Here is a 14,917-nt window from a genome sequence, read left to right as displayed (position 1 = left end):
GACAGCTTTTCATAATGGAACTTAAAAGTACTCCATCCTGATAGCACTTCCAGAGATAACAGGAAAGGTTGTAAACCAATTATAGCAGTGATGCAACATCAGTTCCATAATGAGAGTGAAAATCCCCTGGACAGAACATCCATATTTATTAGGCAACTTGGGCTGAAAATCAAGGGAAGGTAAGGCCATGTAAAAAGTGTTCTCAAATTGATTTGCTGACAAGCCCACTTCACCAAAAAAGACTTATTAGTCTTCCCCAATACTCTCTATGTATCTTTACCAAAGACATTCCTACAGCTGTACTAATGGAGATGGAAAACACAACATTATAAAACTAGAAGCTTGAAAGTGGAGAGATTCTTCAGGTCACAATACCATGAAGAACCTGTCCAGAATCATTATTCTCTGCCTTGAAGTGCTATCCTTGGCAAAAGCTGCTTCAGAAAAATGTCTGTGGTAACTGAGATTTTCAATCCATGACCTGCTACACTCTATACATCAGGTTCTTTAAATCTTAGCTCCATCTATTTAGGAGTAAAAACAGCTTCATCTGGACCCAAGGTAGATGGCATATCACTGGGTATATATACACTGATGTCTCCAGGTCCAAACTTCAGATGCGAACTAAGATCTCGAAAGCACAGCGCTGACAGAAGTTGTTAGGAAAGCGCAAAAGATCGTGTCATCAAATTCTAAGTCTTTGGGAACATCTAGTTAGACGGTAGTCCTAATCTTGAACCAAGCAAATTCCTTCTTCTCAAGCCAACGTCCCCTCAGTGCTTCACTTCAGTTTTTCTAGCTTTCCTTATGTGACTGATGACTGTCATTTGATCCGTGTTAGGGCTGATCGTGCCATTCAAACTTCCTCCTCCAAAAAGCACATAGACTTCCCAGGGAAAAGTGGAGCAGGGGAGTTAAATCAACTTGAGTTAAAACCTCAGGTTGCAAGCTTCCCAGCTATGGAAACTTGAGCCACTTAACCTACTCCAAGATGGGGTATCCTCTTAAGGAGATTATTCTGTCCCCCTTAAGGTTGTAAGAATCAAATGAGAATGTATAGAAAGCACTCACTGAGGACCTAACTCACAAAAGGGGCTGAAATCATGGTAGTTCCTTCCTACAGTACATTCAAAGCCAAAGTGATAACCCTAATTTGGAACAGGAAATAGGTCAAGGACAAAGCTGATCAAGTCTCCCAAACAAAGATAATTCTTGTCCTCAACAAAAACGTTCCAGAAATAGTAGTTTGACTTTCACTGTCCACTTACAGATTATTTCAACAGAAATAACTTCAAGTAAACCAAATACAAGGGGAGGAATTTACTGACACGAACTGGTAAGGGAGATATTTGACAGATTGCGTGTCCTTTAAAATTACACCGTAACTGTATATATCCTCAGCTTGTGTGAATATCTGGAGCAGACAAGCTCCTACTAGAAAAGGAGAGCCAAGTAGCTTCTTTCTATTACTTTGGTGAATGGCAGTTAGGAAGAAAGAAGGGACGTACAAGGGAAGGCCCATATTGAATAACATCTGCACACAATTTCTAAACATTCTCATTTTAAAATCAAAAGACACTAAAAAAGGCTAAGACTAAAAATCATTTGTACCTTGCTATAAATTGTCTTAATCAGATAACTTTCCTTCTTAATAGGCAAAACTAAGCTGGAGGATTAGATGTTCTAATTCAGTATAAGGAGTTGATCATGGGAACATGGTTGGGCTTGGGTAGGACACTGATTTTTTACTAAAAAAGCAAAAAAGAGAAGACCAGGTACCTGGAGGACCTGAAAAGCAAAATAAATACCATACGGGACACAGCACTTAACAAAATTGCAAAACTGTCTGGAGTTAACTATCATTTCATGGAGTCACTACAAGTCATTTTCCATACTTGGCCCTCCAAGGAAATGTCACCATTTAAAATGATAGGCAACCATCACTGTGAATCCAAAAAGGCTTTTTGCCCAGGGAATCTCTGTGCATGTCAGACATGTAAAACTTCCTGAGTACTGAATGAACAAAGGGTTGAATAATGGCTGAGAGCAGAATGTCATCTCGAGATCTTCTAAAAGGTTTTTCTTTATGTTAATATTTTATAAGCATCTTCATTAGTTGCTTAAGCTACTCAATTGTCAGTCACTCATTGTCAGTAGGTGCTCTCTGCACTGACTGCAAAAATGACATCTCTTAAAGCCTAAATTTCCAGAACACTAAATTTGTAGTGGTTCTAACTGCTCTGTATGTAGACAGTTCTTAATGCCTGTCCAGTTTTAAAATGTTAATTGACCCTGATAACATGCCAGAAACTATATGACAAAGGCTCATCTAGTTACTAGTCTTATCACCCTACTGCTTTATTCATTTCCTCTACACTGTTTCACCAGCCCAGGATGTGCGGTTATCTACTGCTAACTCCCAGCACATCCCCACCAAAAAGTGATTCCCCTTTGTTCCATGGAATCTCCATTCCATCACAAACTCCCTTCTATCATCCGACTCTTTTTGGAATTCTCTTTCAACCTCCTCATCTTAACAATCAGCTTACCTTGGAGGACACTACTTTTCTCCACAGATGTTTTTTAGTATAAATCACAGACCAAGAGTCATTCTCTAGGGCTTTTTTTTTAATTTTTATGTCTAATTTATTTTTTTTTTAAATATGAAATTTATTGTCAAATTGGTTTCCATACAACACCCAGTGCTCATCCCAACAGGTGCCCTCCTCAATACCCATCCGCCATCAACCCTCAGTTTGTTCTCAGTTTTTAAGTCTCTTATGTTTTGGCTCCCTCCCTCTCTAACCTCTTTTTTTTTTTTTTCCTTCCCCTCCCCCATGGTCTTCTGTTAAGTTTCTCAGGATCCACGTAAGAGTGAAAACATATGGTATCTGTCTTTCTCTGTATGACTTATTTCACTTAGCATAACACTCCAGTTCCATCCACGTTGCTACAAAAGGCCATATTTCATTCTTTCTCATTACCACATAGTATTCCATTGTATATGTAAACCACAATTTCTTTATCCATTCATCAGTTGATGGACATTTAGGCTCTTTCCATAATTTGGATATTGTTGAAAGTGCTGCCATAAACATTGGGTACCAGTGCCCCTAAGCATCAGCAGTCCTGTATCCCTTGGGTAAATTCCTAACAGTGCTATTGCTGGATCACAGGGTAGATCTATTTTTAATTTTTCTCTAGGCCTTATTGCTATTTTTAAACATTTTTTCTCCTACATCCATTAAGAAAAACAAAAATCTCCTTACTTTTGAACCTCACTTTATCCAACTCTACCTTTCTGTAATCTTCCAAGTGTCTTTCCTATAGTATTTTTTTTTTTTTGCATTTAAATATCTGGCTTAGTTTTTAATCTCCAACTGTTAATCTTTAAAATTTTTAACACTTAATCTACCTGTCAACATCCTTTGTGAGGTGAAAGTACAGGTGGGCAACTTACTCCATCTTTTTACCTTTGACCTCTCCAATGCTAACAATCCCATCCCCACTCTACTTCATTCATGCCCACCCATGACACACCCTGGATACAGTCGTCACCTGTAACTATGTCCAAAAGCCCGCGCTCTGTGATAACAACTCTCTGCTCTTCTTTTGTGTGTGTGTGATGACAACTTTCCCCATATTTCTATTTCTTGGGGTTTTCTAGTTTCCTTACCTCATTAATGGCCCCTTATTCATTTATTTTCCTTTCTTAGACTCACCGACCTACTGACTACTTACTTAAGAGTGCTCACCAACACCTTGAAGATATTTTATATGACCTAGAAATCTAGAGGCATGGATCAATTTTATAATCTATCTTCACTGCTCCTATATCTAATCTGATGGGAGTGAGGTGGGAGGAATCTAAACATGCAGATCTTGTATAACAAACAGACTGTTTTAAGACTGTTTTTGAAACTAGCTAGGAACTTTCCCAGTTTATCTTGTCAACTCCTCTCCCATTGTTTATTGATCTTCTTAAGCCTCCAAGCTAACTTCCACTTACTTTACACTTAGTAGATGATGCTCTCATCCCAGAGAAAAGACAGGCTATCAGATATGAACCCTTTCAAAATCTGGTCCCCTTATCCCATCTAAAAACAAAACCTGTGTCCTCATTTTCTCTTCTTCCAAGTGTCAAAATCTCCCAAACTTGTATCATCCAGTTTTCTTCTACTGCAGAAAAATGCCAAGTGACTAACCCATAGCAGATTAGCTACCCCCAACTTCTCACTAATATGTCACCAAAACTATCTATCAAAAGACACCAGAGGCACCTGGGTGGCTCAGCTGGTTGAGCATCCAACATCAGCTCAGGACATGATCTCACAGTTTGTGAGTTCTAGCCCCATATCAGGCTTGCTGCTATCAGCCCAGAGCCCGCTTCGGATATTCTGTTCCCTTCTCTCTCTGTCCCTCCCCTAATCCTGCTCCTACCCTCACTCTCAAAAATAAATAAAACATTAAAAAAATTTTTTTAAGACACCAATAACCTCCTAGCTGTTAAATGCAACCAGATTGGATAATTAATTTTTACCTTATTTTACTTTTCTGTTGCATGGGAAATTTATGACCATTTCATCCCTTAGGACCCAGTGACCATTCTAAGTTAATCCCCATTGGTTACCCTTGCTCTTCCTACATCTAAATGCTGGATCACTTCCCTACTCAGGCCTCATTCACTTGTCCACTCGTCTCTGTAAGTGATCTTGTACACTTTCATGCTCTTAAATATCACATACAAAACTCAGAATTATGGAGTGCCTGGGTGGCTCAGTCAGTTGAGCGTCCAACTCTAGATTTCAGCTCGGATCATGATACCAGCATTGTGGGATCGAGGCCCATATCAGGCTCCACACCGAGCATGGAGCCTGCTTAAGATTCATTCTCCCTCTCTCTCCCTCTGACCCTCTCCCCAATTCGTGGTCTCGTTCTATAAATAAATAAATACATACATACATACAGAAATACAGAAATACAAAAGTAAAACACAGAATTAAATTATCTTTATCTTGCCTGGATCTTTCCATTGAGTTCAGATATTATTATCCAACCGACTGATAAAAATGTCCATGTAAATGTTACAAAGTCACTATAAACTCAACTGATGGAAAACTGAACTCGTTAATGCTCTTCCCCCCAGATTTCCCACATAATGTGAGGGGACCATTCATTTACTACAGCTCTCACCCTCATTCCTTACATCCTTTACTTCTTGCATTGGGTCCTGCTGAGTTTACTTCTTTAATATCTATGTAATTGTCTCTCCAACTCACTCAGTCCAGTGAACCCTTCCTTGGTATCACTGTAATAGCCTTCGTACCATTCTCTTTGCTCTATCTAGCTTCACTCTTCTTCCCTGCCACAAACACATATTTTAAAAAACTTGTCCTCCCACACAGTGACCCAAATGATCTTTCTAAACTGCAAGTCTGATCATATCACCATATGTATGAAAACCTTTCAATGAACCCGTTACCAAAAGCTAGAGCTGAAATTTCTCACTACAGCACTCAAATCCTTTACCTCTTTATGACTGACCCAAGTTTATTTTCCCAGCCTACCTATTTCTCATCGCATTTTATTTCACATCTTACTCTTTGTACCAACACTTCTCAATATGTATATGATTTGCCTGGAGGAATTCTCATGTTGTACTACTGTTTTTAGTGGCCACCCAGTCTATAAGATTGTCAGCTCCTTGAAGGCAGAAACCATGTCCTATATCTGTGTCCTCACAATCAAGACCCCACAAGAAATTTAATAAATGTTGCTGACTGATGAAGTGTCTCAAAAAAAAAAAAAAAGTTATCCTGAACTATCTTTGTCATTGTTTAAATTAAAAAAAATCTTTCTAGGAAAACTTACATTTTCATCACAATTTTGTAGCAACTGAAGGTGTGCTTCCTAACTTCTAGTACATCCCTCTCTCTCTCCTCCTGATTGGATAATAAGGAGGATCCAGAGAGCATCATGAGTAAAGAATGACTTTACAATAAGCAGAAAAATGGTTCTGATTAGTGTGAGTACATATTTTAAGTCTCCATCAACACACAGCAGAGCTCAGACAAAGCACAAACCTTCCACACAGCGACAGCCCTCTTGTAGCACCCGTGCATACATGTCCACTTTGGACTGGGAAAGGAGCTGGTCCCCCGTCAGGTATGTGTTGTGAGAGGAAGCGATGTAGTAGTTGCACAGAGGCTGATCCATGTCCTGGTACACTTCATGGTGCAATGGATTAAATATGTCACAAGCAGGACTACGCATGAAGCTCGTGAACCCTTTGGAAGAAAGAGAGAGTAAAGTACTTTAGCTTTCAAAGTGTACTTAACTGACTCCATCAGGGACAACAGAGATCAAAGTATGTTCATAGCAGGGCAGCTGGGTGGCTCAGTTGGTTAAGCGTCCAACTTTGGCTCAGGTCATGATCTCATGGTTCATGAGTTCAGACCCCACATCAGGCTCTGTGCTCAGAGCCTGGAGCCTGCTTCAGATTCTGTGTCTCCCTCTGTCTTTGCCTCTTCCCCACTCATGCTCTATTTCTCTCTCAAAAAATAAACATTAAAAAATCAGTTCAGGCTCTGTGCTGACAGCTCAGAGCCTAGAGCCTGCTTTGGATTCTGGGTCTCTCTCTCTCTCTCTCTCTCTCTCTCTCTCTCTCTCTTCTCCTCACTTCACACTCTGTCTCTCTCTTTCTCTCTCAAAAATCAATAAACATTAATAAAAATTTTTTTAATTAAAGTATGTTTTAATGATTATCTTACTTACTTACACTCAGGACAGGTACTATGAGGAATACTAAGGCAATGAGAGATTTGTTTCAGGTCAAATAGTGTTAAAAACTGAAACATGACTGGGGAATAGCAATGTGAACATAACCTACAGAAAAATAAGTAGGCTTTTCAAGAATTTTGATTGAGTATGAGAGAGGGCTTACTCCAAAGCCATTCAATAGCTACTGAACTCAAGCTAGGATTATGCAGCATGATCTAATGGGTTACTGATGCAGTGTTAAGGCAATTTTTACACAAAGTGATACACTGTGCAACCATCAATTTGATAAGTTATTCATTTAAAAAACAGTACTGTTAGTGCCATGGGTGAAGTAATAGGTCAAAAGTTAGGCACAGCCTAAATTGAGAGTGTGGTTATTTGACTTTGAAATTGGTTTGGGAAGATGCTGCTAATAGCTAGCACATTTGTAACTTTAAAATAATGTTTAAAGATTATGCAGAAATACAGACAACAAAGTGATGGTTGCCAGAGGGGAGGGGGATGAGGGGTTGGACAAAATGGGTGAAGGGGAGAGGGAGGTACAGGCTTCCAGTTATGGAATTAACAAGTCATAGGAATAAAAGCGCAGCTTAAGGATTAGAGTCAATGATATTGTAATAGCGATGTAATAAGACAGACAGTAGCTACACATAGCATAAGCTATACATTTGTATACATTTGTAGAATCACTAAGATATACCCCCAGAACTAGTGTAGCACTGTGTATCAGCTATACTCAAACAAACAATTTTGTAGAAAACCCGATCAGTTTTTCTACAGTTTTTCAAAACATAATACCTAGGTAGAAGAGGCATTCATTAATACATGAATAAATACTTGAATGACCACAAGTACTTAAGTGGAATGACATTCCAATTTATCAGGTTAAATTGCTTCAAGTCTTCAAGAAACTGTATCTGTATCTGTAAATATCCTCTGAGACTCTGGAGAATTTCTTCATGCCTATCTTTATGACAATAATGTAGAAATCATGTTTAATTCCATTTTGGGGGGCCCACCAAGCAAAACATTCATTTCTTGGTAAAGAAAAGGCCCAAATTAGTTTATCTTCTCTAGGTGTTTTAAAATGGTTCTTAATATATATAAGTTTTAAATTATTCCTTTCTTTTAATTACCCTCCACCGCAGGAAGTAAACATGTGGTACCAAACCTCCTTGTCCACACTGAGCCTGAAACCAGTGTGTGTGGGGGGGGGGGGGGGGGGGGGGGAGGGCAGGAATCAAAAACAGTAAGATAAACCATGGCTTTGGATGGTCTTGAGGGCAATGGGGGGCCTTGGCGGTCCTTCATTAGATTATTGGTTCTGCCTGAAATTTGTTCTTCTCTTGGGTAGCAGCCTGAAATTTATTTCCCCACGTATTTTAAGTATATATAACTTACACATACATGTAGCTATATTCACATTTATGTGCAAGATCCTTGAAGCTACATTCTAAGTATATAACTCTGGGCAAATTACTTAATTTCTTTGAGAGCTTCACTTTCCTCAACTATATAATGAAGTAGTTGTATTAACAAAATTTGTGGCTCCAACAATATCTCCACTGCTACCAACTAGGTAAAAACAAGTTCATTGCCAAGATTTTTAAAGAAACCTGTACTTTCAAAGTCACTAATGTCATAGATTAGTTATTTGAAGACCAAATTTCCTTTTTTGAAATCACCAGGTTGAATCTCTTTCCAAAATTTGCCATTTGAGAGAAGTCCAAATATTTCTTGGCATCTATCACCTACATGGTGGCATCAGGTTGACTTGCTTAGAGTAGAACATGCATATGATCATTGCCAAAGTAAGAGAAATAGCAATATCATGGCATCTGTTTTATAGGAAAATATGTTGTTTTGTGAGTTTTATTTGAATCACCTGTAATCCATGAATATTTCCTGACTTCTTTTACTAAAAATTTTGCTAGAATTTAACTTAGCAAACTGAACTGAAAAATGAGAAATTAAGAAATTAGTTATTTTACCTTCTATGCCAAGAACATTTTTTGTCTTATTTTCTTCTGAAACTTCAAATTTCCTTATGATGTCAAGACAATAGTCTGTTGTCACATTGTTCATCTAAACAAAACAAAACATTAGTAGAGTACCTGCAATTCCATGAGATGTTTTCTTCTATGCTAAAAAGGCACATTGCTTAAGCATTCATGATACAGTGCAAAGTGATTTAATGAGCATTATTTGAGATTACTAGTGTCATAGCAACTTTATCTTTAGAAAATTATCTGAATCTTACCATGTTACCCTTCAGATTTAATCAGTGAAAACATCCCTTCAAGTAATAGACAAATGTATTCCATGAAGCAAAATTAATAAAATTAAATCAATAATCAGTGCAAATCCACTGTTAAAATCTACTTACTATAAGCTAGTAGCTATTTGCAAATTAATGTTTTCTACACAAACACTACAGTTTGCTAATCATAAATACATACAGAAAGAAAATGATCCCCTGACAAAACAGGATGTTCTAGGTAAATCCACTCATGGGTGTACATATCTACAGATCTTTCCACTGAATCACAAGAGCAATCTGCCATGGTGATTCAAGATCACAAAGGTTGGCAAGAGAAAATAAAACCAAAAACCTAGATGAAGCAGCTAGCATAATAAAGTACTCTGGAGTTAGATGGCTTTTGTCCCAATTAGCCATCTCATATTATTAACAGCGGGATCTTGAACTAGTCACTTACCTTCTCTGTGGCTACCTTATAAGGTAGTTGTGAAAATGAAATGCATTACGTGTGACATCAGAGAAGCAGTGCATGCTATTATTATTGAGGCATTCTCAAGGTTGCTGCATGAACACACATACTTAGTGTCACTGGGCAAAGTACACTCTTCAGGAATAATTAATTAAATAGCAACATGAAAGGTATGATATTTTGATCCAAATTCCATTGAGTCCCACAGTCTAACAGTGACATTTAAAAATACTAATGAACAGTGATAGAGAAAACTAATCTTATGAGCCACTTCTCAATATTTCTCAAATATTCTATTATCTCTTAGGTTTGATGCTTATGTTTTAGTGAAATCTCATTTGTCTAAACAGTTTAAAAAATTTTTTTTAATATTTATTCATTTTTTTGAGAGACAGCACAAGCAGGGGAGGGGAAGAGAGAAGGGGAGACACAGAATCCAAAGCAGGCTCCAGGCTCTGAGCTGTCAACACAGAGCCCAACGCGGGGCTTGAACTCATGAAACGTGAGATCATGACCTGGGGTGAAGTTAGACGCCTAACTGACTGAGCCACCCAGGCACCCCTGTCTAAACAGTTTAAACAGCACTTAAACCTTCTGCAGGGGAACAAAAGCTTTGTTTTGCAGGGTTTTTTTTTTGTTTGTTTTTTGGGGGGTTTTTTTGCTGGCTTGAAATAGCATAGAATGCTTCCCCTCCCCCCCCCAAACTAGCTGCACAATGGCTGATGCATCCATTGAGCAAATTTTACAATCGTTCCTACATTCAGAGGCTTAGATTACCAGACAACACCAGAAAATACCACAAAATAAATGAAATCATGATACCTGTAAAAACTCTACTGACCTAGTCAGGCTTTAAGCAGCTCATTAATTTGTCTGCTATATAGTATCACATGCAATCTAAAAAATAAGTAATTTCTCACAAAATTTTATAAAATTGGGGTGCCTGGTTATTTCAGTTGGTTAAGCGTCTGACTTCAGCTCAAGTCATGATCTCACAGTTTGTGGGTTGGAGCCCCGCGCCTGACTGTGCTGACAGCCCGGAGCCTGGAGCCTGCTTCAGATTCTGTGTCTCCCTCTCTCTCTGTCCCTCCCCTACTTACTTGTTCTCTCTCTTTCTCTCAAAAATAAATAAGTAAACATTTTAAAAAATTGATAAAAAAAATAAAATAAAATTCATGTGCCATGGGAAGCCTGAGTTTACACTGCAATTATTTGGTTTATGAGGCTGTTTGTTCAGAGATGTAGGGGCCTTGTCCTAGACTTAGGTCTACCAGGAGCCCATGTTTGATGTAACAAACATCAAAAATATCATCCTGGGATAAAACTAATTGCAGTTGAGCAGAGAACATGTTATTGGTTCAAGATACAAAGCAGAACATGTTAACAAAAAGCATCCTATTCGAGAAGTATTCAGTAAATTGATGAAAATATCAGTAGGCATTCTAGGAAGCTCACAATTTTCTGGGCATTATATAACAATAAATGGGAAATAATCCACTTCCTATCAAAATTCAAGTATTAAGGATTAACTCAGTGAAATACAGTAAAACCCCATAATAATGAGAAATGAAATGTACATGTCAATCAGTTTCCCTCCTTCCCCCAACTCCTGGTCTAATTTAAATAACTCCCAATAGCAAAATCCGGCATTTCACAAAACTGAATTTTTCGGACCTTACTTAAAAAGCCATTGTGAAATTCTACTGTATGAAAGAAGGTTCGACATAGGGTAATGCTCTTTACTGTTTCTTTCCCCTTTGTTTTGCTCCCAATACCACATAGTTAATAAGGTGAAACGGAAAAGAACTTCTCCCTACTCTACTCCTATTTCTCATGAAGCTTATTTGAAAGTTCTGTTTGCTGTCAGTATCTGAGCCACTTGCTGTTTCCAACATGAAGGACTCTTCTTACCATACCAGGCAAGTGGTGCTAAGACAGCTTTAAAAATCCTGGATTTAATAATGATTCTTTACATTTAAATAATGTAGTCAATGCTGTGCAGTTTATAAAGAGCTTTTACACATAAAATCTTAAATAGTTCTTACAACAGTCTCATAAACTTGGTGTTTTTATTCCCATTTTAAAATATGCAAATCTATGCTAGAAAAGGTTCACTATCTCAAAGTCACAAAACTAACAGGAAGCAAAATCAAGGTTCAAATTTCATTCTTCTGACTTCAAATCCAAAGCCTTTACTTTTACATTATACTTATTGTCTGGGTGTTTTTCTTCATCTCTACTGAAAAATTGAAATGCTTACTTTCAAAACGCTTTGTTTTTTTCAATATAGCTGAAACTCCTGAATCTTCTTATTTTTTGAGATGCTTTAAACTGTCAAGTCAGTTACTATAATTTGACTTCCTTGATTATTCCAGGTTGGACTCCATTCTCTTGTCCTAGTTTGCTATAATACTTTAATCTCATCCAAAAAAGACTAACCGGCCCTCATATTAAAGGTCAATCCACTTCAGGTGGACTAGTTGTAGAAACCAAAGTCATAGATCCCTATATAACAGTAGTATTCTGATACTAACATTTTATCCTCAGACTTCTTATAAGTTATCTGGCAAAGCTCTGACAGTGAGTATGAATTTCAAAACAAAGTCAGAAGTAAATAATTATATTTCTTAATAGCTATGATTCCCAAAGCACACCAAATCCAAAATCATAGTATAATTTGCACAGAATTTTAATATTGTTAAACTCTTTTCATTTTTATCAAAGTAATATATATTCATAATTAAGTAAATCAAAACCAAGAAGCTTATGATTGAAAGCAGAATTTCCCCTCCTATATGGATAATCACTCTCCAAAAAAAATAATGTCAACATTTCTAGATATTTCTGTTGGAAGGAGTCTTTATATTCCGAATTGTTATGTTAATGATGCTATTTTCTATTTTTATACACCTTAAGCATTATCTATGGATGTTTTTATTGTGTTGGATAAAAAATTTAGCTTGTTTGAGCCAGCAAAACTAACTTTTTCCCTCTATCCCTCCACCTAGGATAGTTATATCTTAATTTTTTAATTTAATTGCTATTCAGTGTTGAATTATTCTGATTATGCAAGTGTTGAACATTGAGTCTATTGAATAATGACTGTGTTTCTTGAACATTTTTTGTTTTCAGTTTGTTAATTGCTGCTATTTCTACCCATTTGGTTAATTTTTAGTGTCCTCTCATAAATTCTTCCTCATGATGCTAATGGTGTCTCGATTACCAAGACAACAAACAATCCATGAATTCCAATTTTTTATCCCCTATAAAGGTCGTCCTTCTTCCAGGTTGGTGGGATTCAGCACTTGATTCAGGTTTTGTTCTGACTTCATTCTGTCATTCTCATCAGAGAGTACTCAGAAAGTAAATTATTTATTTCTTGCTTGTATTTCTGTGTTCTTCCATGTGTGTTTTACTCTGCACGCACGTTCAGTTGACAGATTCACCAGGTAGAAAATTCTAAGTCAGAAATCATTGCTCCCATGTTTTTGGTTTCCAGAGGTGCTGTTGAGAAGTCTGATGCCATAGTGAATCTACTCCTTTTACAGGACCTGCCTTTGCTCATTAATTGGATCAGCGCTTTTTCCCCTCTCTCTTTCTGCAAACTTTTAGGGTTTTACTCTACCCTTGGCTTTGTGAAATTTCATTATCATTGGTCTCTTTTTACATCCAGTGTGCTTGGCACTGAGTGGCCCTGCTAGTCTAGAGAGTTCTACCTTTCCGTGCTAGTCATTTTTTGTATTATTTATTTTATAATCTCCCTTCTATTTGTTCTTATCTTTTTTCTGTACCTCTGATTATTCAGAGTGGGCTTTCTGAATCAATCCACTAATTTCCTTATCTTTTCTTTCTACTTTTCATTTCTTTGTGTTTGTTCTATTTTATGGGCAACGTTCTCTTTATCTTCTAAGCCACTTATTGAGTTTATTTCTCTGCTCTTTTTTTCCTCAGAACCATCTTTTCCCACAGCATACTGCTCTTGCTTCGTGGCTGCAATTTTCTGTTTCATCACTCTGATGTTAAGGGCAGTTTTTAAAATTTCCTTCTCCCTGCATTGCCTCTATTTCCTCAAAGTTTCTCAATGCTATTTGTTTACCTTGGTCTCTGTATTTTATGGTAGAGGATTTCCTCAAACATGTGGTAAGCCTTGGCTATTTAAAACCCATTTTAAAATTAGCTATTGAAAAATGTATTTAAAATAAAGTCAGTAATAAATTGGTCGGAAGCTCTGTATTCACAAGCAGAGCTGAGTGACTAGGGGGCTCGCTGTAGAATTCCCTGTCTGAACTAATTTATTAGATGTCTGATGCCTATATCTTCAGATTTTGGGGGTTTTCGTGAGACTGGTATATTAGTTTCCTAGGGCTGCTGTAACAAATTACCACCAACTTGGCTTAAAACAATAGAAATTCATTCTCTCATAGCTCTTGAGACCAGAAGTCCAAATTCCAGGTGTGGGTAGACTTGGTTCCCTCTGGAGACCCTGAGGGAGAATCTGTTCCATGCCTCCCTCCTTGCATCTGGTGGCTGCTGGCAAACCGTGGCATTTCTTGGCTTGGGGGCTTCGTAAGTACAGCCTCTGCCTCCATGGCCTTCTTCTGTGTGTCTGGATCCTCTTTTCTGTCACTTGTAAGAGCACTCATCATTGGATTTAGGGTCCACTCTAAATTTAGCATTATCTCATCTCAACATCCTTAATTTAATTATGTCTACCAAGACCCTATTTCCAAATAAGGTTACATTCAGAGGTACCGGGAGTTAAGACTTGGACTTATCTTCTGGGGCCACTATCCAACCCTCTGTAGCTTGTCATAGTCTCCTATTTCCTACCTGTAATTTCCCTTATATAGAAACCTGGGAGTAGAGTGTTAGAAGAGGGTTATGGTTCTCCCACACGGCACAGACATTCATTTCACCCCTGTACTCATTACCTATCGCTCTGAAACAAGCCACCCAAACTTAGAAACTTAAAACAACAACCACTGTTTTAAAATCACATTTGTGCAGGATGGCAAGTGGGACCAGCTTTGGCTGGACAGTTATTTTGCTGTTCTCACCTACGGGTTATTCAAGTGCCTATAGGCACCTGGGCCCCTGACTACAGCTCAGTGTATAAGGGGGCCTCTCTCACATGTCTGTGGTTGGTGCTGGCTGTTGGCCCTGGGCCTCTTTCTCTGAGTAGTGTCTCATCCACAAAACCTTGGCCTGGTTTCCTCACGTGGTAGTCGCACAATTCCAACAGGGCAAAAGTGGAATCATCAAGGCTCCCGGAGGCGTAGGTTCTTTGTACATCACATCTGCTACAATCTATTAGTCAAACCAAATCCTGAAGCCAGACGAGATTAAAGGGACAGGAAAACAGATGGGAGGAGAGGCAAAGTCACCTTGCCAAGGGGCATGCATATAGG

General features: G+C 38.0%; 1 protein-coding gene across 8 annotated transcripts in view; it reads right to left on the bottom strand.

The window, feature by feature from the left end:
- Window positions 1-14,917, bottom strand: part of PLCH1 (phospholipase C eta 1) — a 221,236-nt gene that overhangs the window by 53,056 nt on the left and 153,263 nt on the right. For all 8 annotated transcript variants that reach the window (XM_045037408.1, XM_045037407.1, XM_045037410.1 and 5 more), the window contains 2 exons: window positions 8,772-8,865; window positions 6,084-6,287 (listed from right to left, as the gene is read on the bottom strand). In XM_045037408.1, the coding sequence (XP_044893343.1) occupies window positions 6,084-6,287; window positions 8,772-8,865 (298 nt within the window). The remainder of the gene's footprint in view (window positions 1-6,083; window positions 6,288-8,771; window positions 8,866-14,917) is intronic.

This window comes from Felis catus, chromosome C2 (assembly GCF_018350175.1).
Source record: "Felis catus isolate Fca126 chromosome C2, F.catus_Fca126_mat1.0, whole genome shotgun sequence".
Taxonomy (NCBI): Eukaryota; Metazoa; Chordata; class Mammalia; order Carnivora; family Felidae; genus Felis; species Felis catus.
Note: the sequence above shows the minus strand (reverse complement) of the source record. Positions and strands in the feature narration are given on the sequence as shown.